At 47.1% G+C, this 22932-nt stretch overlaps 1 protein-coding gene across 3 annotated transcripts in view; it reads right to left on the bottom strand.

Moving 5' to 3' along the window:
• Positions 1-4778: 4778 nt before the first annotated feature.
• Positions 4779-22932, bottom strand: part of LOC136576280 (protein kinase C theta type-like) — an 86577-nt gene continuing 68423 nt past the window's right edge. The window contains exons 2-7 of one of the 3 annotated variants that reach the window (XM_066575457.1): positions 11454-11534; positions 6656-6909; positions 6397-6459; positions 5687-6241; positions 5457-5500; positions 4779-4910 (exon numbers count right to left, since the gene is read on the bottom strand). In XM_066575457.1, coding sequence (XP_066431554.1) covers positions 5476-5500; positions 5687-6241; positions 6397-6459; positions 6656-6909; positions 11454-11534 — 978 coding nt within the window. In that variant the 3' untranslated portion in view covers positions 4779-4910; positions 5457-5475. Of the gene's footprint in view, positions 4911-5456; positions 5501-5686; positions 6242-6396; positions 6460-6655; positions 6910-11453; positions 11535-19611; positions 19731-22932 lie in introns of those variants that run through there. The other 2 variants (XM_066575473.1, XM_066575464.1) reach the window with 2 other exon arrangements.

The raw sequence follows: 22932 nt of genomic DNA on the forward strand, positions 1-22932 counted from the left end.
TGTCGGGCTCCTTTCAGAGGGACATGAAACAGGTTTCCGTTTTATAACCAGTAATATTGTCTGGTTTCTTCTTCATTTCACCGGGTTTCCATCGCCTGTTTATACCGATATGGCAGCATCCTTCCAAGCCAATATGTTTCCTTGTACAGCTGAGCCTGAACACACATGTCCCACTTTATTATAAAGCTGTTCCTATAGCTGGGCCGCCTTATAAAAGTGAGAACTGCACTTCAGTTGTCTGTGTGCTACACTAGGGGGCAGTGGTGCGCAGCCTGTGGCTGAATATCTGTTGGGAGGCATTCAGTACACCCCAAAAGCCTACATATAAGGGCCCCTAATTTGCTCCATGAACGATCGCTTTTTGTGCATTTTTGTACATACTCTTGGACTTTTTCACTTGTAGGTCCAGTTCACCCCCACTGTGCTTTTAACTCATTAAGGACCAGGCACAGTAAATTTACAGAGCCTGGTCCTGGGCTTAAAGCACCGCCAATAGTAAAATTATGGCGGCGCTTTAAGACTCCTGGCTCTGCAATCAATCAGAGGCAGAAACGGGTTATCAGTAGAGATGAGCGAATCTACTCGTTTCGAGTATTTACTCAATCGAGCACCGCGATTTTCGAGTACTTCAGTACTCGGGTGAAAAGATTCGGGGGGCTGGGGAAGGCGTGGCGGCGTGGGGGGTAGCAGCGGGGAACAGGGGGGAGCTCTCTCCCTCTCACCCCCACTCCCCGTTGCAACCCCCCACTCACTCACGGCGCCCCCCGAATCTTTTCGGCCGAGTACGGAAGTACTCGAAAATCGCGGTGCTCGGGCGAAAAAGGGGCGTGGCAGAGAAGGCTCGCTCATCTCTAGTTATCAGCTCTTAGTGACAGCTGAAAATCCAGAGAAGAAGGCAGGAGGGTTTTTTAACCCTTTCTGCCTTCTGCTTCTCCGAGTACACAGTGCTCAATGAGCACTGTGTACTGAAAGTGAAAGTGGAAGGGAAGGGGGGGGGGGTGCCGTATGCAGCCTGTAAACCAAAACCATACATACTATATATCAAAAGCAAATAGAGGAACCCGTTCCCATACTTTATTTTAGCATAAATATACTAAATAGAAAAAAAGATCTATAAATGTAAAAAAAAAATCTTTTTTTTTTAGCATTTTACCCCCAATAAGACTAAAAAATGGGAAAAAAAGTGAAAAAGATACTTTAAAAGTCGCCCTATTTGTCATGGAAAAAAAAAACGCAGTAAAAATAATTTTGGTAGTTAAAGGAAATAAAATAGAGCAGTAAAACCGCCACATGGGTAAAATCTCTAAAAAGTGTCTGGTCCTTAAGGTGCAAAACAGCTTGGTCCTTAAGGGGTTAAAGGCGAATTAGACTAACGAGTTCCAGATATGTTCCCTTTCCCCAGGAATTGTGCAGCGCATTGTGCAATTGTGCACCTCTCATAGACTTCTATGGTGATTTTTGATGTGCAAAAGTGCACAAATATAGAGCATACTGTGGTAATAAAAAAAGAGTATTGAGAATGAACCTATTGAAATCAATGGGTTTTATTCTCGGCATATTTTTGGCGCACAAATACGCTCATGTGAAGGCGCCCTTAGAGTTATAGTGCCAGAACATCTGGATTCTGCAGGTTGGGCTCTGCTTCTCCATTGTGTAGAGTGAACTAATCCCTACAGACAAATATCCGAACTACAGCTGGTCACTTAGGGCTGAAACAGACTGGCGCATGCACAAATACGCTCACCGCTATGGAGGGTATTAGCGCCAGAACAAGGTAAAATCCTTTGGTTTTTTAAACATTTTTAAATTTTGCGCTATTGTGCACGGTAAAAAAAAAGGAGGACAATAGGTCCGGCCTTGTCTTTTCTCACAATAAGAGCTACGTGTGAGAAAGATAGAGCAAGTGCCATCTTTCCTTATACGTAGTATTAACACGCCAGAATCTGGCTAGTCAAAATGAAGCCGTGGAAATCAATGGTTTCATTTCATAATGTTTTGTGGCCATGATTTTCATTCCCCAAAACATAAGGAAATCACAGCCATCTACTTCAGCCCTTATAAGACACCTTGAGGTAGAGGTACGACTACAATGAACCCATCCTAAATAAGAGCACATTCACACATTTGTCACAGTTTGGCCACAATTTCACAAACACATAGAAACTCCTGGCCAAAGTATGCTGTGCGAATATACTATAAAAAGAGGAATCGGGTTCAATTTCTAAAACTGGGTGTAAGGGCTTCTTTACACAGGCGTACCTTGTTCATGCTCCCCGCTACACAGTGCGCTTCAGCATGAATAGAAGTAGAAATATTTTGTTTTTTTAACCTTTTGAACTCTGCACTATTCTATGCGAGTTTGAAAAAAAAAAATCGTGAAGATAGGTCCTGCCCAATATTACTGACACATAGTATCAACGGGCGAGAATACTGCTAGTGAAAACAAAACTATGAACTCAATAGTTTCGTTTCGCCCCGTTATGTGGCCGTGATTATAATGGCTGCAAAACGGGACAAAATCATGGCCATCTGTCTAAGCCCTAAACAGAATCAGTGCCCAGGACAGCAGCAGCTGTAGAACAGACTGGACACGACCCATGGAAAGGCGCTGGTTTTGTGGAGAGCATATACCTGACTTTTGTAGTAGAAACCATCGGGGAGCTTGGCCCATTCATGGGAAAACTACATAGACTTCCAGTGGAAATAAAGACACGGACACAAAGATATAAGGGGGGAAAGAAGATTTTATTTCAAGTTATAGGCAATAGTAGATTTTAGAATGGGGAATTTAGAGGCTGAGTTGATCGAGAGGAAGGAAAAAAATCCCCTTGAGGTATGAGCCAATCTTTGTCAAAGGTATGTTCACACGTAGCAGAAATTTGGCGGATTTTCCTTGGCAGAAAATCCATGAAAAAATGTGCAGCATTTCCACATCAGCAAAATCTGCACCATTGCGAATTTAGACTCAGTTTTATCTGCAGCTGATTTCAGTCTGCAACACCGCCGCTCTTACCTCGGAATACTGAGCCCTCACCGTAATGCACATTCCTCACCCAGAAACCGCTACTGAGCGCTGCTGGTCAGGTGATGTGGGAGTGGGCGCACTCCCTGACCAACGGCGATGGTGGCGACGGGCTCAGTAGTGGTTGCTGTGTGAAGGATGTGACTGTAGTAAGAGCTCAGTATTCCAAGGTGAGAGGGGCGGCGTTAGAGATGGAAATCAGTGGGGGATCTGCAGCTCAAGTCGAGTCAGAATCCACACTAAGGGCTTAAGCAGAAAAATGCATGAGCAAATACACTCGCCGCTACGGAGCATATTTGCGAATGAAAAGTCCACGGCCTTTTTTTTTTAACAGTTTAAACTCTGCTCTATTGCACGCATAAAAAAAAGCAGAGAGATAGGGCAGGATCGATCTTTTTTTCCCATATATAAAAAATATGTGCCAGAAAGATAGGGTAAGTCCTATATTTTCTTGCGCAAGAAACACGCTCATGAAAACAAAACCATTTAAATCAATGGCTTCGCTTCATCACATTCTGTGGCCGTGAATTTCACGCTCACAAAACCTTCCGCAAACACGGTCGTCTGTCGAAGCCCTAATGATGTGGATTTTGATGCAGAAATGTTCCATATTTTTCCACTTCAGAATATCCACAGCATTTCTGTTACGTGTGAACGTACCCTAGGGGAAAAAATCCTTCCTGACCCCAAATATGGCGATCAGAACAAGTCCCAGGATCAAAGCCGATATTTGACTTTTTAAAGTATATTGTTTTCTAGTTATAGATTTGAATATATAATCTGTTCTTACTATTTACTGTATGTTTGTGTGAACTATAAAGTGTAGGAACTAAACCTACTTATAGACTGTGTTGATCCAAAGGAAGGCGAAAACCCCCTTGAGGAAAGAGCCAATTATCCTGTTTTAAGGGGGGAAAAATTCCTTCCTGACCCCAAATATGGCGATCAGAACAAGTCCCAGGATCAAAACCGCCATCTGACCTATCTGACTCTCCAAAATATTATATTATTATTGTTTTCATAAATCTAAATAAATAAATCTGTTATTACTATTTACTGTATGTTTGTGTGAACTATAAAGTGTAGGAACTAAACCTACTTATAGACTGTGTTGATCCAGAGGAAGGCAAAAACCCCCTTTAGGAAAGAGCCAATTATCCTGTTTTAAGGGGGAAAAAAATTCCTTCCTGACCCCAAATATGGCAATCAGAATAAATCTCAGGATCAAACGCCAGCAGCTCACCTCCCTGGTACATGTCGTGTTAGCTAGAAATTCTACAAAGCTAAAGTTCTTTATTATTTTTTATATGTATGTATTACGTTATATATGTGGCTACTTCCCTATAAATAAAAGCTAAACCTATTTAAGGCTGTGAGTTGATCCAGAGGAAGGCAAAAACCTCCTTGAGGTATGAGCCAATTGTCCACAAGTTGGAAAAATTCCTTCCTGACCCCAAATATGGCAATCAGAACAAGTCCCAGGATCAAAGCCGACATCTACGCCTATCTGAGTGTACTTGTGTCTATGTATCTGTTTGTGTCTATGTATGTGTTTGTGTCTATACTTGTGTCTAATCCTAATGTATGCGGTGTGGGCTACTTACCCGGCCTGTGCTGAGGTCTTACTAGCAACCAGGAGTTCAGGGATAATAGCCGCTCTGGCTATTTTTCCTGAACTCACCAGTTACCAATCAAGCACAGGCCGCTCCGGGGGTGTAGAGTGTCTTCAGGAGAGGATGATGTCCGATGCCAGCTGGAGGATGTCAAGATTCAGGGGTTGGTGGAAGTATGCATCATACAGTTGGTGGAGAGAGGATGTTTTGGGCAAGCCGAGGTCTTCTACAGCAGCAGAGTCTTGGGTTCAGGAGACAGTTGGCGTAGGCTCAGCCTACAAGACATGAGAGAAATGTTACTTTTACCTGCTGTGGATATAAACAAGTGAACTACTCTAACATGACGACTTATATCAGGATCTGATTTGAACCTGATATAAATAGGAGTGAATTTCTGTATTATGAGTTGATATTAGGGGTTTTGTAATTCTGGTAGCCATAATTGAGGCCACATAACTTGTCAACCAGAAGCTGGTGTAAATTATGCCAGAAATGTATGCCTGATTGTACCTGGCATACATTTCTCTGTACGAAAACAGAGGAGCTGAGAGGCACCTAATATATGAAGAACGATGTGCTTCTTCATATATTAGGAGCATCTAGCACCAGTGCTAATAACAAGACCGGCATTTCAAATGCCGGTCTTAATATTTTTCCCAAAGCCTTTTCTTATTTTAGAGGAAACGTTTTTTTAATATTAAACTTTCTAATGTATGTGAAGTTTTGTTACAATGTATGGCTATAATGGTAGATGTCTTATGCGTATAGGTATGTCTAGGTGTACAGATATGCATGTGTAGGTGTGTATAGAAGGTACTTACCAGATGGTTGTCGCTTCCTTCACAATCGGATTCTTCTCATCATCCTAAGAAGAAGCAGAGACATAGTTAATAATAATTAAGCTGAGGGGAGAGAAGACCCTGGAACTGACATGGGGACATGAATATAGATTATTATATGACCTCCTGTGCTGTCTGACACCAGAGGAACAATGATGATGAACACAGAGGTCAGACTGAAGAATATCATCCCTAGAGAAGGAAGATCTTACCGGGTCCAGCTTGGTGAAGTGTACGAGAATCCGTCTATGGGGTGAAGGGGTGTCTTATTTTCCGGCCACTGCAGGTTTCGATTCTCCAGAACTTTCCTGTATGGTTTGAATGGCGGCCGTGCTTTCTTCCATTCCAGTTCTTCCCAATCTATGGTGTTGAAGAAAGGGTGACCTCTGATGTTCTTATAGACACCCAGCCTCTTCTCAGGATTCTTTCGCAGCAGTCTCTCCAGAAGATGCTTCACATCAGCATCAAGCCAAGATGGAAATTTGGGCTGCTTTCTGGTGACGGATTTGATGAGCTTTCTTCTGATGGGGCCGTGGTAGAAAGGGGACTGTCCTGCCGCCATCCAGGATACAACAATCCCCAGGCTCCACCAGTCGACTGCTGCGTCGTACTCCTCTTCAAGAAGCACCTCTGGAGCCATATATTGAAATGTGCCCGTCATTCCGTTGATCTTATTAGACGAGGTGACGCCGTCTTGGGCCAGCCCCAAGTCAATCAGGCGGATATGTCCAGATCTGTCCAGCATGATGTTCTCTGGCTTTATATCTCTGCAATAAAGAAAAGATGCAAATCAGTTCAGTGATGCAGGAGACTTAGGGATGGACCGCAGCAAAACCAGTCCTAATTCCGGACTCTGGGAAAGCTGCGTCCATTATCTCCACCTGTGCAAGGAAGCAGAGAAATGTGGGAAAGTTGTGCTTACCGGTGGACGATGCTGCGTCGGTGCAGGAACTGGAGGACGCATACAATCTCCGCTGTGTAGAATCTGACGGAGAGAAGAGTGTAGTATCAATGACATGATATCAGTTCCATGACATCATGTCACCATCAAAGTGTCTGTCAGCACTAGAAGAGAGGAGGCGCTGTTTGTCGCAGCCTGTACGCCCTCCATTCTTCTATGTCTGACCTGTCATGTCACCCTCAGAGTTTCCCTCCCGTCTCCTGATTAGTCATTTACTCACCTCACATTGCTGATGTCCAAGCAGCCGCACATCTTGATCATTGCCCCCAGGCTTCCGCCGGACAGATACTCCGTGATGAAGTAGACTCGGCTGGCAGACTGCTGTGCGGCATACAGTTGGCATATGAAGGGGCAGTCTTGGGCCTTCAGGAGTATCCGTCTCTCTCTCATTAAGATGTGTTCTTCGCTTCTTTCCTTGTTGATAACCTTGATGGCCATGAAGGTGTTTCTTTCGGGGAATGATGCCAGGACCACCTGAGGAGAGCAAGTAGGAAAAGATCACTGACAGCGGCCAGAGGGGAAATCATATCCATGTAATACATGGGGGATTTATCAGTAGGGGCTTCTGGCTATTCCTCGCCTCAAGGCTAGGTTCACACAGCAAATGTGCGTCAAAACCTGAATGTACGTTTTTTTGACTATCCAAACTCTGCGCTAGTGCATGCAGGTATAAAAAATGTGGGAAGATAGGTGCTGCACCATTTTTCTCACATTTAGTATTAATGTAAAAGGTTCCTCCATCGGGATCATTTTAATTTCCACACAACTGCAAGTTTTCTAAAACTTGAGCAGTTTGTGATGAACTATGGGCACCGCTGCCATCCCAGACATGAAGTGCCATCCCTGCCCCACAATGGAAACTAAACCATTGATATTGATGGTTTTGTTTCCTCCCGTTATGCATCTGTGATTTTCATGGCCACATAACAGGACTAAAACACGCCCATTTTTTTGATCTTTTTTATCTATATGTAGCAGATGGGTGAAAAATTCTGAAAACTTTTCCTCTCCGTAATACCGTTTTAAGATATCATCTGATACTGTAGTTGCTGCTCATCATTACAGGTGACTGATTTACTGTAAAAAAAAGGGCCAGGTAGCCGCAGCATCAGCTGGTGTCTTAAACTGTTGGCTGGTGCCTCCCCTTCTCAGTCCTGACTGCGCCCAGGACACATGCCCACCTGCCCCCTCTAGCTACAGTATGCCATTGTTTATTGTGTGGGGGCAACAAGGAGGGCTAATTACTGTGCGGAAACCATAAAGGGGGCTAGTTACTGTGTAAGAGCTCCATTACTGTGTAAAAGACAATATGAAGTCTATGGGAGGTTCAAAAGGTGCAAGGGGAAGGGTATGACACTGCGCAAAATGCATAGCTACCTACAATAACTTTCCCCATACAAATGTAATAATAAAATAGACTGTTCACCTAATGGTACCGTATGCTGTTCAAATAATACCGCCACAATGTTCCCATGTAATACTGCTATACTATGTTAACTAATACCATCATACCATGCAGAAAAGACAGCGCTATCCATTGCTCAAATAACGCCACAATACATCCTTCAAATAATACTATTATACCACGCAAAGACTATCATCATACTGGATATTGTTGAAATAATATCCCAAGCAAACAGCATTGGCATTCTATAACCCAATAAGGCTGATTTCACATCATATTTGGGAGATCCACTTTCAAATCCTTTTTTTTTTTTTTTTTTTTAAGTCCAGCGAGAACGGTCAAGGAAGATGGGAAATGTAGATCTCACAAAAATGATATTAAATTGGCCAAAAACCACCATAAAGAGCCAAAATAATGGACATATGAATATATACTACTATGTACACTGTCTGATTTATACTGTCATACCAGCCTAAAGACAGCATATAGCATTGGCACAATATGCTAATTATACGCTTTAATGAAAGATATGTATATATTTTTGTGTGTTTAAACAGGGAGTTGTCCATCTATGAGCGACTACCTGTTTACTCTGAATGGATCTGAGTGGCTAGAAGAGATCCCCAGCGCGCTCCACCTACATTTAGTAATCGTTGAGACGGCTGTTGGGTGCTTAAGTGCTCGATAGTCGTCCTGTAAAACTACATTAATGTTATGTTCACATGTAGTGGAATTGGAGCGGATTTGGATGCGTTTTTTTGGTGTAGATCAACACCAAAATTCATAATGTGTGAATGTATCCTGAGCCTCTCTATGTGGATTAAATGGCTGGTAACTGAAAATAAAACTCACCTTGCTGAAGCTTCCTCTACCCAATATCTGAAGGGCGGTGAAGCAGCTGATGTCAAATCTGTGGTGTGATGGCGCAGGGTCCTGGCTGGTGCCCAGTCTTGGCTCCTCATCCTCAGGCCTATCCTCTCCGCTCTTCCTCTTCTTTATCTCTGTGAGTCCGCTCACGCTCTCTTCTTCTCGTTTACGTTTTTCGCCATATCCTCTGTGTCCAGTGGACGCCATTTTTCACAATCTGCAGTTTTCTATCCAATCGCTGCCGTTGACAGTTGGAAGGAAATGGCAGTTGGCCGAGTGGAGGTCAAAGGTCATTGAAGCCGATGTTGACATCAGCTTGCCAGTACCCTGCTCTGCCATATACATAGTAATGTGGGCACCATGAGTGATGGTCTAGTGCCCAGAGAAAATGAGAAATTCATGGCTGGTTCTGCTAGTGCCACATATTAGTAGATGGGGCAGGGATGGCACTTCATGTCTGGGTTGGCAGCAGTGCCCATAGTTCATCACAAACTGCTCAAGTTTTAGGAAACTTGCAGTTGTGTGACAATTAAAATGGTCCCCATGGAGGAACAAACCACAAATTGTACTAATATTAGGAATAATAAAGCCTTGTGTGGGTCATTATCTGCTCCATTCTATAAGTGTTCATTATCCAGATATATGATGTGTATTACCATAGGTTACAATGGGCAGTGCCCTCGCCAGCACAGATCTGGGTGTACAGGGGGAGATGCTTCTATGGAGGTTAGGGTTTAAACAGATGAGCGTGTTTTAGTCCCATTATACAGCTATGAAAACCATGGCTGCATAACGGAATGAAATGAAACCATTAATTTCACTGGTTTCATTTTCACTATCAGGATTCTTGCGCGTTAATACTACTTGCGAGAAAGATAAGGCCGGACCTATCTTCCCACTATCTTTTTTCAAACTTATGTGTGTGTGAATAGTCCAAAGGGAAAAAAAACAAACCCGTGGTTCATGCACTAATACGCTCGCCTCTACGGGCAGGCATGGAGGCATACAGGTTCATTATGGTATCCTACGGCATATCAGTCCACATTTGCTATAACTGAGCCTCTGGATCGTGCAAACTCATAGGCTGTTGAAGTTGGTGTTCCAGATGGTCCCAAACATGTTCTCTATGCTATAAATCTGGCAATCAGGAAGACCACAGAAGTGTGACAATGTTATGGAGGCATTCCTGTGACACCCTTGCTGTGTGCGGCTGAGCACTGTAGGTGCTGACCGGTGGTCCGCGCTCACTAGAGGCTGCCAAGGGGTCTGTTCTGGAGTGTCTATTTTGAGGGGGAGCGATGTAGCTACTAACGTCAGCTGTGGATATTTTCCAGATTGGAAAAGCTGCCCAATTTGCAGTGGAATTTTTTGCAACGGACACTCCACAGCGTTTCCACCCCATGTGAACGTACCTTTAGTGATTTACTACAGACTGAGGATGTGCAAGCAGAAGGTTACAGTCATGTCCAATAAGCTTGTGGAATACTCGTCACACATTTTTATATCATGTGCAAATAAAATTACTGCAAATTAAAAACCGTGTGAGACGATGAATCAGAAGAGGCAGTTTGAGTACTTGTAGGGCTGATGCTGGAAGAAGTAGTGGTAGAGATTACACTTGTTGGCTTAAGGCCCAATGTCTATGGGTTGACTTGATTTGCGGAAGATCTGCAATTCAAGCTGCCCATAGAAAAGCATTGGCGTCCACACCTGAATTAGAGCATGCGGATTTGTTTGGCGGATCTTTTGATGCGGAAAACAAATTGCAGCATGTTCCATTTCACTGCGTTTACCGCATGGACGGCTTTCATTGAAGTCAATGGAAGCAGTCCGATTCGCGACCCATCTGCGGGACAAAAATTTGTACTGCGCGTTTTTAACAGTGAGCTGTGTGGACCATCTGCAGTACAGATGTTCCAGAAGAATACAGGTCCGCGCAGTTGCTGCCTGCAGATATAGGTACGCAGGGTCACCGGCCGTGGGCAGGTTTGGATTACGCTGCAGGCTCCTACATACGGAATCCGACCCGCCCATGGACATGAGGCCTTAAGGCCTCGTTCAAACGGGCTACGAAAATCGTACGATTTTGTAGCAATTCGACATCACTTCAAAAGTCATGTATGTGAAGCCCATGGTTTCCAATGGGTTCTTTCACATGAGATGTTTTGTAGTCTGGAAACCATGAGCTTCTCATACATGCGTTTTGTAGTGATGTTGCATTGCTACAAAATCGTGCAATTTTTTAACCCATGTAAAACAGGCCTTATGGTGCCAGATAAGTCAAGATTTGAAAAGAAGTAGCAGAAGGGGTGTTCAGGTAAGAAAGACAAGAAGATGGAGGAATTGAGGGGAAAGACTACATAGAGGAATTAAAGGAAGCTCCAGAAGATTAAAGACTAAATTCGATTCCATATGTGGACCATTAGATCTAAGGGATCAGCTCTGAGGTTGTTTAATGAAAAGATGTCTATTACGAAACACAGGACTGGGATTCATGCCCACTGATGATGTTCTGGCAGATAACTCAATCTCAATACAATCCCAATAATCCATCTCATTTACATGACAGTTCGTTGAAAGTGCTTCCGCCTCCACATTCTGCTGCCCAGGTTGTTGTCATCCTGACTCTGGACGTGAATTGGCATGAGATGTACTGGTTGCTGGCGCTGTGTTCTTGATCTTCTTTGCAGGATGGCTGAAGAGGGTGATGGGCCGGGCTGCTCAAAATCCATACTCTGTGACTTACCATCCCTTCTTTCTTCTGATAAAACTCCCCCAACCTTCTTGTGATTGTTGTTGGCTGGCCTGTGGTATGTTGGGACCTGTTCTATAATTTAAATGATGTATAGGTTTTTTTTTTTAAATTTAATATTTTATCATTTTTGGATAGTCACACCTATAATCCCCCCTCTACTCTTCCCCTCCATACTGTCACCCACCATCTCCCGCTTTACTCCTTCTATCACCTCTGTCACCCACCATCCCCCCCACTACTACCCATCATCCACGATCTCTCCCTCTGTTCCCCCCCTACTCAGTCACCCACTATGCCCTCTACTCCTCCTCTCTCTTCCTTTTCTACTCCATCATCCACCATTTCCCCTCTACTTCTCTCCCTCGGTACCCCCATCTTATCCCTATCACCTACCAATTTCCCCTATACTCCCTGTCACCCACCATCCCCTCTCTACTCCTCCATTCCTTATTCTTCACGCTTATACCTTTTCTCCCTCTGACCCCCCTCTACTACTTCTCTCCTTCCTATCCCCTAAATTCCCTATCACCCACCATTCCCCTGTATATGTAGAGGCAATTTCATTCTGAGTCAGGACCTCACTGGGAAAACCCGGCCTCATTAGACTCTCAATGTCACACTGTTTCGTGTCGAGCTCGGCAGAACGGAAAAATGACGAATGCACTGTGCAATCCTCCTGCAGTGTCTTATAGCACATAAAACAAGGATTATACACCTCGACTTCCCCAGCACATATGTATTAAAATGCCCCAACTATTGCTGAGCTGGCCTGACAGATAGGACCTCAAGATTCCCGATGCTTCTATGAAGGTGCATTTTATAAAATATGCTGCAGATTTCTGCAGCGGAAATTTACATGCTGCGGTTTTACAAATTCGGTTGCGGATTGTTTCCGCAACATGTGAATGGTATTCCATAAAATACCATTCACTGTAGGACTTCTGTGCCCGTCCGGGTTCTTCTTTGTCTGTACTGCAGGAGCGTCTGCCGTCATGCTGGCACGCATGGGCAGTAGAGAAAAGGCTGTGCAGTCGCTAGGCGATTAGGCAGATCCCGCGACTCTACTGCAGTGCTCACTGTAAAAGGGCCGCGGGACTGAAAATCGCATGCTGCATTTTTCCTGCCACAAGCGGAAATTTCCGGTCATGCGCAGAAAGCAGCGGCTCTTCATAGAAGACAATTAGCGTTATTAGCTGGGGAATCTGGGGACAGACACTGGCCCCAGATTCTACAAATCAAATCCGACCGTGTGCAGGAGCCCTTAATGTTAAAGTACGCTGCAGATTTTCTGCAGCCAATTCTGCTGTGGACATGCCGCACGTTTTGCCCCATGTAAACACACCCAGAGGTTTTCCTGGATTGAATAATAGTATATAATGGGCAGGGAATAGTGGAAAGTAAAAAAAGCCATACGCCTCTCACTTAAATGCTTCTTTCCTCGTCCAGCGTAGCCCCCCCCCTGCCGCTTTAATTCCGGAAAAAGCTGCAGCTGAAGCCTGTGATTGGCTGACAAGCATACAATTAAATGGTACAAGTGCTGTAGCTTCTACCAGAATGAAAGCAACAGGTATCAGGGTGATTACGCTGGACAAGGGAGGGCATTTAAGAGGTGAGCATGACTTATTTTACACCTCTTCCTGAATGCCGCGAGCTAACTAAGGAGGCGGCACATGACTGGGAACAGGCACGGTAGGGGTTAAGCAGAGCGAGCATAAGGGGTGGAGTCAGGAGTCAAGCAGTGATGAGAGAAGGACAGAGCAGAGACAGCAGCATAAGAAGTTTTCAAGGAGAAAAAGAGGATTTTTGAAGCAGCGAGAGTGCAACAGAGAGAAGGAGCAGCGAGAAGAAGGGAGGCGCGGAAAAGAGTAACTGCAAGTGGGAAGAAAGGAGCACCATCAAGTCCGTGGGATCCAGAAGCCCCAAGATTCGAGGATGGCTGACCGGCGTGCGCAGATCCAGGAGGCGATTCATCGGGACGGCGCTGAGTGGCTGGAGGAAATAATGGCAAGTTGCCGATCGGGCTCGGAGTCGGGGAGGCCAGTCGGGCCGGCTGCAGGGCTTCCGGCGGCAAGCGGAGGAGCGGAGCAAACGGGGGATGCCGGGCGAGGCCGCCCGAAGAGAAGAAAAAACCCCCCAGCGAGGCTTAGCCCAAGCCCCGCAGCTAAGAGGGTCGGCCGCAGGAGCGGTCGCGGCGGCGGGACGCGCCACAAGGTGTGTGGCGGGAGATTCAAACCGTGCGGCAGTTGGAGCGCCCGCGGAGGAGCAGCGGGAACAGCCGATTGGCAGTCCGCAAGGCAGAAGAGGCACAGCGGCAGCATTAAGCGTAGGCTCCGCGTCCAGGAGCCAGCGCGCAGTCAGGCGCACGGCTGCAGCAGAACATAGCACGGAGCAATTGAGGAGGCACGAGACACGTGTGGAGGCATGGCGGGAAAGCAGGCCGTCTCAAGATGGCGGCACAGCGATGCGGCAGCGTCAGGTACCGGGGAGAAGGGGGGGAGGAGAAGCCCCAGGGGAGCAGGTGGCCAGGCCCTTAAACCCATTGCCCGGGAGGGGAAACACAGGGGGGGGGGAGGGATAGGGATTATAGCCCGGCCACCAGCTCTGCTAGTAGTGTAGGCACTAGGGCAGGGAGCGCACAGGGATGCAGGGAAAGTGGGGAGATATCAGGAGATAGTGGGACGTCCGGGGTGGCACTCATTACGGAGGGCCCCCCAATAGGGGCCTATGTCGGTCACTCCGCACATAGGCGGCGCCATAGCCAGCACGTACCATATATCACACCCGCTGGCACCGGGTACGCAGGCAGCACCCAGGGTCGCGAGCATAGCAGCCGTGTGGCTCGCAGACATAATTTTTTACAGCAGCAAGCAATCGCAGGCACTAGCACGCATAGGCGCCGCTATGTCAATCCATGTTTCGTGGTGGCCCCATCTTCCGGGGGGGGGGGGGGTGATTCATCGCAGGGGTACGCCAGTCGCGCTAGCGGCAATAGACAAGGTGTGGGTGCAGAACGTAGATAGCAAGAGAGAGCCAGGAGGGAGATACCAGAAAAGGCGCGAAAGCGAGCTTGCTAGATTAGGGGCAGAGGCAAGCGAAAAGAGGAGGAGACCAAGCGGAGAGGCTCTGGGCGAAGGGGCAAGGGATCCAGGTCAGCGGTATCACCAGGAAACCTACCGCCAAGCAGCACCTCCGTCACCTTATACAGCAAGTATGCACAATATACGCCACGCGAGGCAGGATACACCACAAGAACGGCCGGAGCAGGGCCACCTTTGTACAGCAAATGGTTCTGCAACGAGAGAAGCTCCGCATGTGAGTACGCGGCAGCCATCGTATAGCAGAGGCAGGAGCCCCGGAGAAAGGATGGCAGGGACCTTGCCCTTGGCGGTGCCGGAGGACAGTCATGCCGGTGAGTTACATTGTTTAAATGCATGGAAGAATGTTATGGATCCCGCTAAGGCAGCGGAGAAAAATGATTTGGTTTTGGTGTTGAAATAGGTGTTGAATGAAATGGATAAAAGTGATGTGTTATCGGTGTCCTGTGGATCCCCAGGGGGCTCGGGCCCGCCTGCGGGGCGGGAGGGTGGTGGCTTAGCAGCCAGTGGTGATGTTGACTCGTATATACAAAAAAAAAAAAAGTGTCTTATGGTCATCCGGGGAGACGAGACTCACCCGTGGTTGGTAATGTGGCTCACGCTCCCGGGACTCGTCAGCGGTGGCGAGCGGGAAAAGCGAAGAGTCGGTAAAAGATGGTTTACGCTTTCTGATCCAATTTTTGGTGGCGGGGAGCCGAGGCTCGCCCGTGGTTGGTAATTTAACTCACACGCCCGGGACTCGTCAGCGGTGGCGAGCGGGAAAAGCGAAGAGTCGGTAAAAGATGGTTTACGATTTCTGATCCAATTTTTTAGTGGCGGGGAGCCGAGGCTCGCCCGTGGTTGGTAATTTTCCCGTGGTTGGTAATTTAACTCACGCGCCCGGGACTCGTCAGCGGTGGCGAGCGGGAGAAGCGAAGAGTCGGTCAAGGATGGTTTATGGTTTTCAGATTCCTCGGGACTCGCCTGTGGGTCGTGTGGTGGCGCTATGACGAGGACTTTCGTCGGCGCGTTTCGGCGTATGGTTGCAACTCATCTTAGCGCAACGCCCTCTAAACCTACTTTTCAAGGGTGAGGAAGCAAGAATCCTTAGACAGGGTTTTACCTACGGTTTTTTAATCCCGTTTTCCTTTCAGGCGGCTTCCATTATGTGCGCAAATTTAAAATCGGCTTTAAAAAAAAAAAATATAGAGCTAGTGAAAGAAAAGGACAATAAAGAGACGAACCACCATTTGTGAATTTGCGGGTCTCCCCATTGGGGTTAGTCCCTAAGAAGGAGACAGGCAAGTTTCGACTGATACATCATCTATCCTTCCTAAAAGGGGAGTCGGTAGATGATGGCATTACAAAAGAACAAGCATCGGTGGTTTATGCGTCCTTTGACCAAGCGGTCGCTCTGGTTAGAGCAGCAGGTAAGCGGGCACATTTAGCTAAAGCCGACATTGAGTCGGTTTTTTTAGGCAGCTGCCGATTCATCCTGAGGGTTCCACTTGTTGGGATGCAAGGTAGATAACCAGTTCTTCTACGACATGTGCCTGCCGATAGGCTGTTCGATTTCATGCTATTACTTCGAGCTTTTCAGTTCCTTCCGGGAATGGAGGCTCAGGTTTGAAACGGGCATCACATCGGTGACCCATTACCTGGATGATTTCCTGTTTATCGGTACGGTATCATCGGGCACCTGGGTTTTTTTGTTGCATACTTTCCGGTCGCTGATGCATGAGGCGGGGGTCCCATTGTCAGAGAAAAAAACGATGGGCCCGGTGACTAGGCTGATTTTCCTAGGGATCGAGATAGACACCGAGGAAATGGTTTTTAGACTACCGATAGAAAAAATGGCCCGCCTTCGGTAGACGGTAAACGATGTCGTACAATGTAAAAAAGTTACGTTGCGTCACATGCAGGCTCATGGGTCCCGTTTTTCTAGAAGATTGTCTCTATAAAGGAGCCACATTACTTCATTAGAGTCACACCAGGGATACGAGGGGATTTACACATATGGAAAATCTTCTTGGAAGCCTTTAATGGGCAGGCGGTGTGCCTCAAAGAGGAGTGGTCGGATACAGGTCTTAGCCTGTCCGCGGACGCAGCGGGATCAACAAGTTTTTGGTGTAATTTTCCGGAATCACTGGTGCAGGGAACCTTGGCCGGTATCCTGGTTGGAGAAACGATGGAATCAAAACATTACTCTGTTGGAGGTTTTTCCTGTTGGTGGTGGCAAGGAGTTACAAGACCACAAGGTGTGTTTTTTTTGGTTCGATAATGCTTCAGTGGTGCAAATTATTAACCGGCAGTCATCATCTTCCCACCGGTGTTGGCGCTTGTGAGACATGTGGTTCTGAGATGTTTACAGCTTAATATATATTTACTGGCAAAACATGTACCGGGTTATAAAAACGTGGCAGCTGATGCGTTCTCTCGTTCGCAGATGGAGCAGTTCAGAGAGCGGCACCCACAGGCGGATGCATTGGGGGTACGCTGCCCGCATTTCTTGTGGTAACTGGTAGAGCAGAGCTGCTGAAGCTTGTCGAGTCATCCGTAGCGGTGGGGAACCTGGAAAATTATAACGCGGTGTGGCAAAAATGGTTGTTTTTTTTGTGGACGGTTCTGTGGCTGGGGGCGAGAAGGCCCGTTCAGCGACCCTGGATATGTTGGCGTCTCTGCGGGTGAGACGGGCGTCGGTAGATTCGGCAAAAAGCACCTCGCGGGCGTGGCATTTTTATTAAAGTTGCACGGTTTTAAGGACGTTACAACAGAGTTCGTTTTTCGCCAGATAGTGCGCAGGTGGAAGAAAGAAAAGGTCGGTTCAGATTCCCCATCGCCCGATTACGTATCAGTTGTTGTGTAAATTATTGGACTCTTTACAAGTCACGTGTTACAACGACCACGAGGCATTGCTGTTCAGGACGGCATTCTTACTGGCGTTTTTTGCGGCGCTCAGGATCGGCGAGTTAGTGCCGAAGAGCAAGTTGTTATGCCGGGAGGATTAATGGTTGACGACGTGGTAGCAGTGGATGACGGTTTACGCATCAGGATTAAAAAATCAAAAACCGACGTGTACGGCAGGGGTGAGTGGGTGCCGATCACTCGATTAGGCTCAGGATGGTGCTCAGTAGATACGGCAGCCAGTTACATGGCATCAAGGCCGGCAGGGGAGCAATTTCTGGTCCATGCGTCCGGCCTCCCCCTCACTCGTTTTCAAGTTTCGGCGGGGTTAAAATCGTCTTTGAGGACTATGGGCCTCGACCCGAAGGAATTCGGGACCCATTCTTTTAGAATTGGAGCGGCAACGTCGGCAGATGCGGGAGGGATGAACAAAGATGGTGTGAAACGGCTTGGGAGATGGAAGTCACAAAAATATAAGTCATATGTGCGACCCGATCTAACTGTGGGAGATTTAAGTTAGCACCCGGTATCCCGGTTTCTGTTTTAGCGGTAGGCTCGTGTGTTTTCAAGTTTTTGCCCTCGTTTGGTTTTCATTTGTTCGCAGCAGCTGAGCCGTGGAAAGTGCATATAATCGGTCACTCCTACATTTACTGGGCGGAAAGGAGGGCAGCCGTTCAGCCTTTAGGATCGGAGCTAGGCCTGACCGGAACATCCGTAACCTGGCACGGAGTCCGGGGGCTGATATGGCCCGACATGTGGAAGTTGGTGGTGGACATTGCCAGAAGTACCCCCCGGAGAGTGGTTTTGGTTGTTCACGCCGGGGGAAACGATCTCGGGAAAGTAAAGACTCGCGACCTGTTGGTCATTATGAAACAGGATTTGTTGCGTTTTCGGGAATGTTTTAATGGAGGCATCATTGTTTGGTCAGACATAGTGGCACGGAGACACTGGAATGGAGCAAGAAACCTGGAAGCGGTGGATAGAGCCAGGAGGCTGGTGAACAGGAAAATAGCTCAGTTTGTTCAGTCTATTGGAGGGGTGGCGGTTCGCCATTGGGAGTTGGAAGAGAAGGAGAAGGGGGCATTGAGGAGGGACGGTGTTCACCTCAACGAGTTGGGGTTCGATACGTTCCTATCCGGCTTGCAGGATGGGGTCGAGAAAGCTCTAGCTCGGGTTGGTGGGGTGGGGACGGAATGAGCCGCAGTAACGCGGCACATCCCGTGTGGCCCGGAATTTGTCCATGCTGTTAAGGAATAGAGGAAGGTTTGCAAGCCGAAGGAATGGGGCTTACAAACGTCCTCAGTGGACGGTTTACGAACTGCAAGAATTAACACGGACAGCATGGATAGTGATCGATTGTTAAATTAAGTTATCGTTGAGACCGTTTAATAAATAAAGCTGTGGCCTACCCCACAATTTCAGCAAGAAGTTGTAAGACATTGGTTATTTATTAGGTAAGTGAGCGGGTAAGTGATTGAGTGTTTCCAGTCCTGAATGCCGCGAGCTAACTAAGGAGGCGGCACATGACTGGGAACAGGCACGGTAGGGGTTAAGCAGAGCTAGCATAAGGGGTGGAGTTTAGACAGGAAAGAAGGGGGGGGGAGCGGAAGGAGCTTCAGTCAGGAGTCAAGCGGTGAAGAGAGAAGGACAGAGCAGAGACACCCGCCCATAAGGTCAGGGAGGGAGAGGAGGTGGGCTAGTTAGAGAGGACAGTCATCGGAAGTTGTCACAGCTGGTTTTGGCCCGGAATTTGTCCATGCTGTTAAGGAATAGAGGAAGGTTTGCAAGCCGAAGGAACGGGGCTTACAAACGTCCTCAGTGGACGGTTTACGAACTGTAAGAATTAACACGGACAGCATGGATAGTGATCGATCGTTAAATTAAGTTATCGTTGAGACCGTTTAATAAATAAAGCTGTGGCCTACCCCACAATTTCAGCAAGAAGTTGTAAGACATTGGTTATTTATTAGGTAAGTGAGCGGGTAAGTGATTGAGTGTTCCCAGTCTTGCCCTTTAGATGTTTTCTTTCAGTCCTGGAAAACCCCTTTCCAGGTTAAAGGGGTTGTCCGGCCAGAAACATTACATCTCATTACTTCTGTTTGCCCATTTCCATGCACTTTTTAATATACATTGTGCATGGAAAATAATGCAAACAGAAGTTATTGACTTACCTTTAGGGGTGCCCCCCGTGTTGCTCCTCCGTCGTCCATGGTTACGACAAGTCTTCTGTTCTTCTTGTCGGGCCGGCTCCATGTCTTGACGGGACGTCGGGGACGCGCTTCTTGCTTCCTGGTTGTTCTCTCTACTGCGCATGTGCAGTAGAGCTTCAGCGGCTGGGAAGCTCTGGTCTGCCTGCAGGGGACGTGCTGCTGCTTGATCTTCTTGGTAAGGTAAGAACCTGAAGGGGGGGGGGGGGTTTGGGGGGATGGGGGGTGCTGGTGGGGGCCGGGCTGTCAGATGCAGTGGGGAAAGGGGGAGGGGGGGGTGCTAGTAGTGCCGGCGGCCGGGCTGTCAGATGCCGAGTGTGTGTGTGTGGGGGGGGGGGTGCTGGTGGCACTGTGGGGAGGTCATTGTGGGGGGGTGCATTGTGTGTGGGCACTGTGAAGGGGGGGCTGTGGGGGGGGGGGAACTGGAGGGGGACACTGTGGTGGAGGGGGCACTGTAAGGGGGGTGGGCATATGTGTGTGTGTGTGTAGGGCATGTTTGGTGCTACTTTCACTTTCAATAGCAGACCATCGTCTGCTATTGAAAGTGCCGCTAGAGATCAGGATCTGCTCCTACTGCTGTGACAGGTGTAGCAGGAGATTTCTTCATCTCCCCAGCATGTCCCCTCATCACTGGACACCGGGACACTGTTGTCACAGTGTCCAGTGATGAGGGGACATGCCGGGGAGATGAAGGAAACTCTTGCTACTGCTGTCAGAGCAGTAGGAGCAGATCGCACTGCTCTCCCTGCCCTCTCATTACTTTGAATGGGGCCGGCCGGCTCCATTCAAAGCAGTGAAGCATGCATGACACTGGTCCTCCAGTCATGTGACCGGTGTCATCGGGAGCGCGCACTGAGGAGAGAAAGGCAGCAGTGCATCATGGGAACTACCCAGCGGCACCATCTTTGAAAAATCCTTCAGGCAAGCTTTATATAGGGAAGGAAAGGAATAAAAAGGTGAGCAAAATATAGTTTTTTATTGGTAAAGCTGTAGTGTGTGATGCTTCTCCTCTACAGGGCATTCATGGGGGGGGGGGGGGGGGGAATCAGTTTCGGCGGCGGACAACCCCTTTAAGAAGTCTGAGAACCAAATAGAAAACTTGAGTGAATGCTGTAAATGAGTCGGGAGTGCATACCCCACGGATGGTCTATCAGATAACTGAGACTGAAGACATCTAAACTTCGAGGGAAGAGTGTCTCTTAAAAAGCCTGTAACATTGAAGGTGTGGAAGAGAAGTGAATATCTGTAAAGAAGATTGTTATGTCTGCACAATACAATACGACTTGTTGGAGAATCCAAGCTGAAAAGTTGTGAGTAAAGTAGAACCATGTACCTCCGGTTGATTTTCTGGAAAACGTATTGTTGGACTGTGGACTCTTTATTTTGCACCGTATGAATACAGCCCTAAAAGAGGTGCTGGCGTCACGTGACATTCAATTCTTTAATACTAGGTTTATGTACAGCTAGGCCAAGCTGGCACCGCTAATGGGAGAGATCACAGAGCCACCTGTGACATTCCATCTTGTTTCCCCATGGTTGTTGCGGCGGGCCTCCCGCTCGGGTCACCACAATAGTCTATTACTACAATAAGTCATTTGTCCCCCATCTTTACTACCCGCAGCATCAGAGCGCAGAGCAGCATTGAGCAGATGCTGAGGAGGAGCTGCCGGCAACATCTTGTCTCATAGCTTTGGCCTTCCTGCAACTACACAGAGACTTGCCGATGAACGGGGCGCCAAATCAGGGTCCTTTTCACATGGAACGATTATTGTTCAAATAAGCGTTGAGTCATGCGAAAACGTCCGTGTTTACACTGCACAATTATTGTTCAACAATTGAATAATGAACCGTAATTCGTTCACATATTGTTCATTTTACGTAAACGTACAAATTATTTATCGTTTGCCAGTCTTTTTGTGTAAAAGGCTATCATTTAGTCGTTCCCAGACCATTCTCAGCAGAGGCGTAACTTGAAGCTCATGGGCCCCGATGCAAAACCTGTAACAGGGCCCCCAACTATAATGCTTTATTCATAGTACTGGGCTCCCTATATGGAGAGGAGAGGTCTTATGGGCCCCCTAAAGCTCCTGGGCCCGGGTGCAACCGCATCCCCTGCATCCTCTATATAGTTACGCCCCTGATTCTCAGCCATTCCCAGACTTCCCAGACAAGACCAACAATTGACTGAACAATTTATGACGAGAAAATTACAAAAAAATTTTTAACGATGATCTGCGCCTGTAAACAGATGTTTGAAAGCAAATAACTCGGTCGTCATTCACTCATTCCAGCTAATAATCGCTCCATATAAAAGTACGCCAAGTCACAGACACATCCTGCAATACACCAGACTCTGACATCTCGGTACGGTTAGGCTGCTTTTCACTCTTAAAAAAGTTAGCCCACTTCTAGCTGTTTAGCTGCAGGAAGCAGACCGCTCTGTACATTGTGCAGCGGCCTAAGTTGGTACTGCAGGATGAGCCCTATTGAAGTGAATGAGTCTCAACCTGCAGTACCTACCTGGGCCACTGTACAATGTATGGAGCAGTCTGCTTCCTGCAGCAAACAGCTAGAATTGGGAACAACCCCTTTAAAGGGAACCTGTCATTACATTTCAGTAAAGTAATCCAAGAGCAACTCTATAATATTGACAGTCCTCTGTTTTCCACAGTTATATATCTTAGTAATTGGAGTTTAGCCCCTTAACACCACAGGGGGCAAAACTCCAAGTTTCCACCCTGACAGAGTGGCAGTTAACGCGACAGGATGTAAACTCCCGTCCTGTGGATGGCACGGGTTCAGAAGTAATCCCGTGCCATACCACAGTGGCAGCAAGCTGTGACTAATAGCCAGCTTCCCACTGCTACAGCAGAAATTTATGAGAATACCAGTCTCTTCTCTTGCCACACAACCCCAACCTCCAACCCCTTGCATGCCACAATCAATGTACATTGTGGCATCTAAAGAGTTCAGTGGGAAAACGGAGGGCTGATGGGTTGCTATGGTAAACAAACACCATACTCTAGTGCCTGGGCCTTTCATGGACTGTGCTTGCTATTCAAGTACTGCAAAGCATTATCATAGTGATCAGAGCTTTTATAGCTCTTGTTCCCTGCAAGGGCATAAAAATATGTAAAAAAAAAAAGTTAAAAATAATGTAAAAAACGATTAAAAACACTCGGCAAAAAGCCTTTTTGCGCACTTTCCCATTTGCATAAAACAATAAATTTTACATATTTGGTATCATCATATCCATAATGACCTGTACAAAAACCATAAAAAAAT

Source organism: Eleutherodactylus coqui, chromosome 1 (genome assembly GCF_035609145.1).
Source record: "Eleutherodactylus coqui strain aEleCoq1 chromosome 1, aEleCoq1.hap1, whole genome shotgun sequence".
Taxonomy (NCBI): domain Eukaryota; kingdom Metazoa; phylum Chordata; class Amphibia; order Anura; family Eleutherodactylidae; genus Eleutherodactylus; species Eleutherodactylus coqui.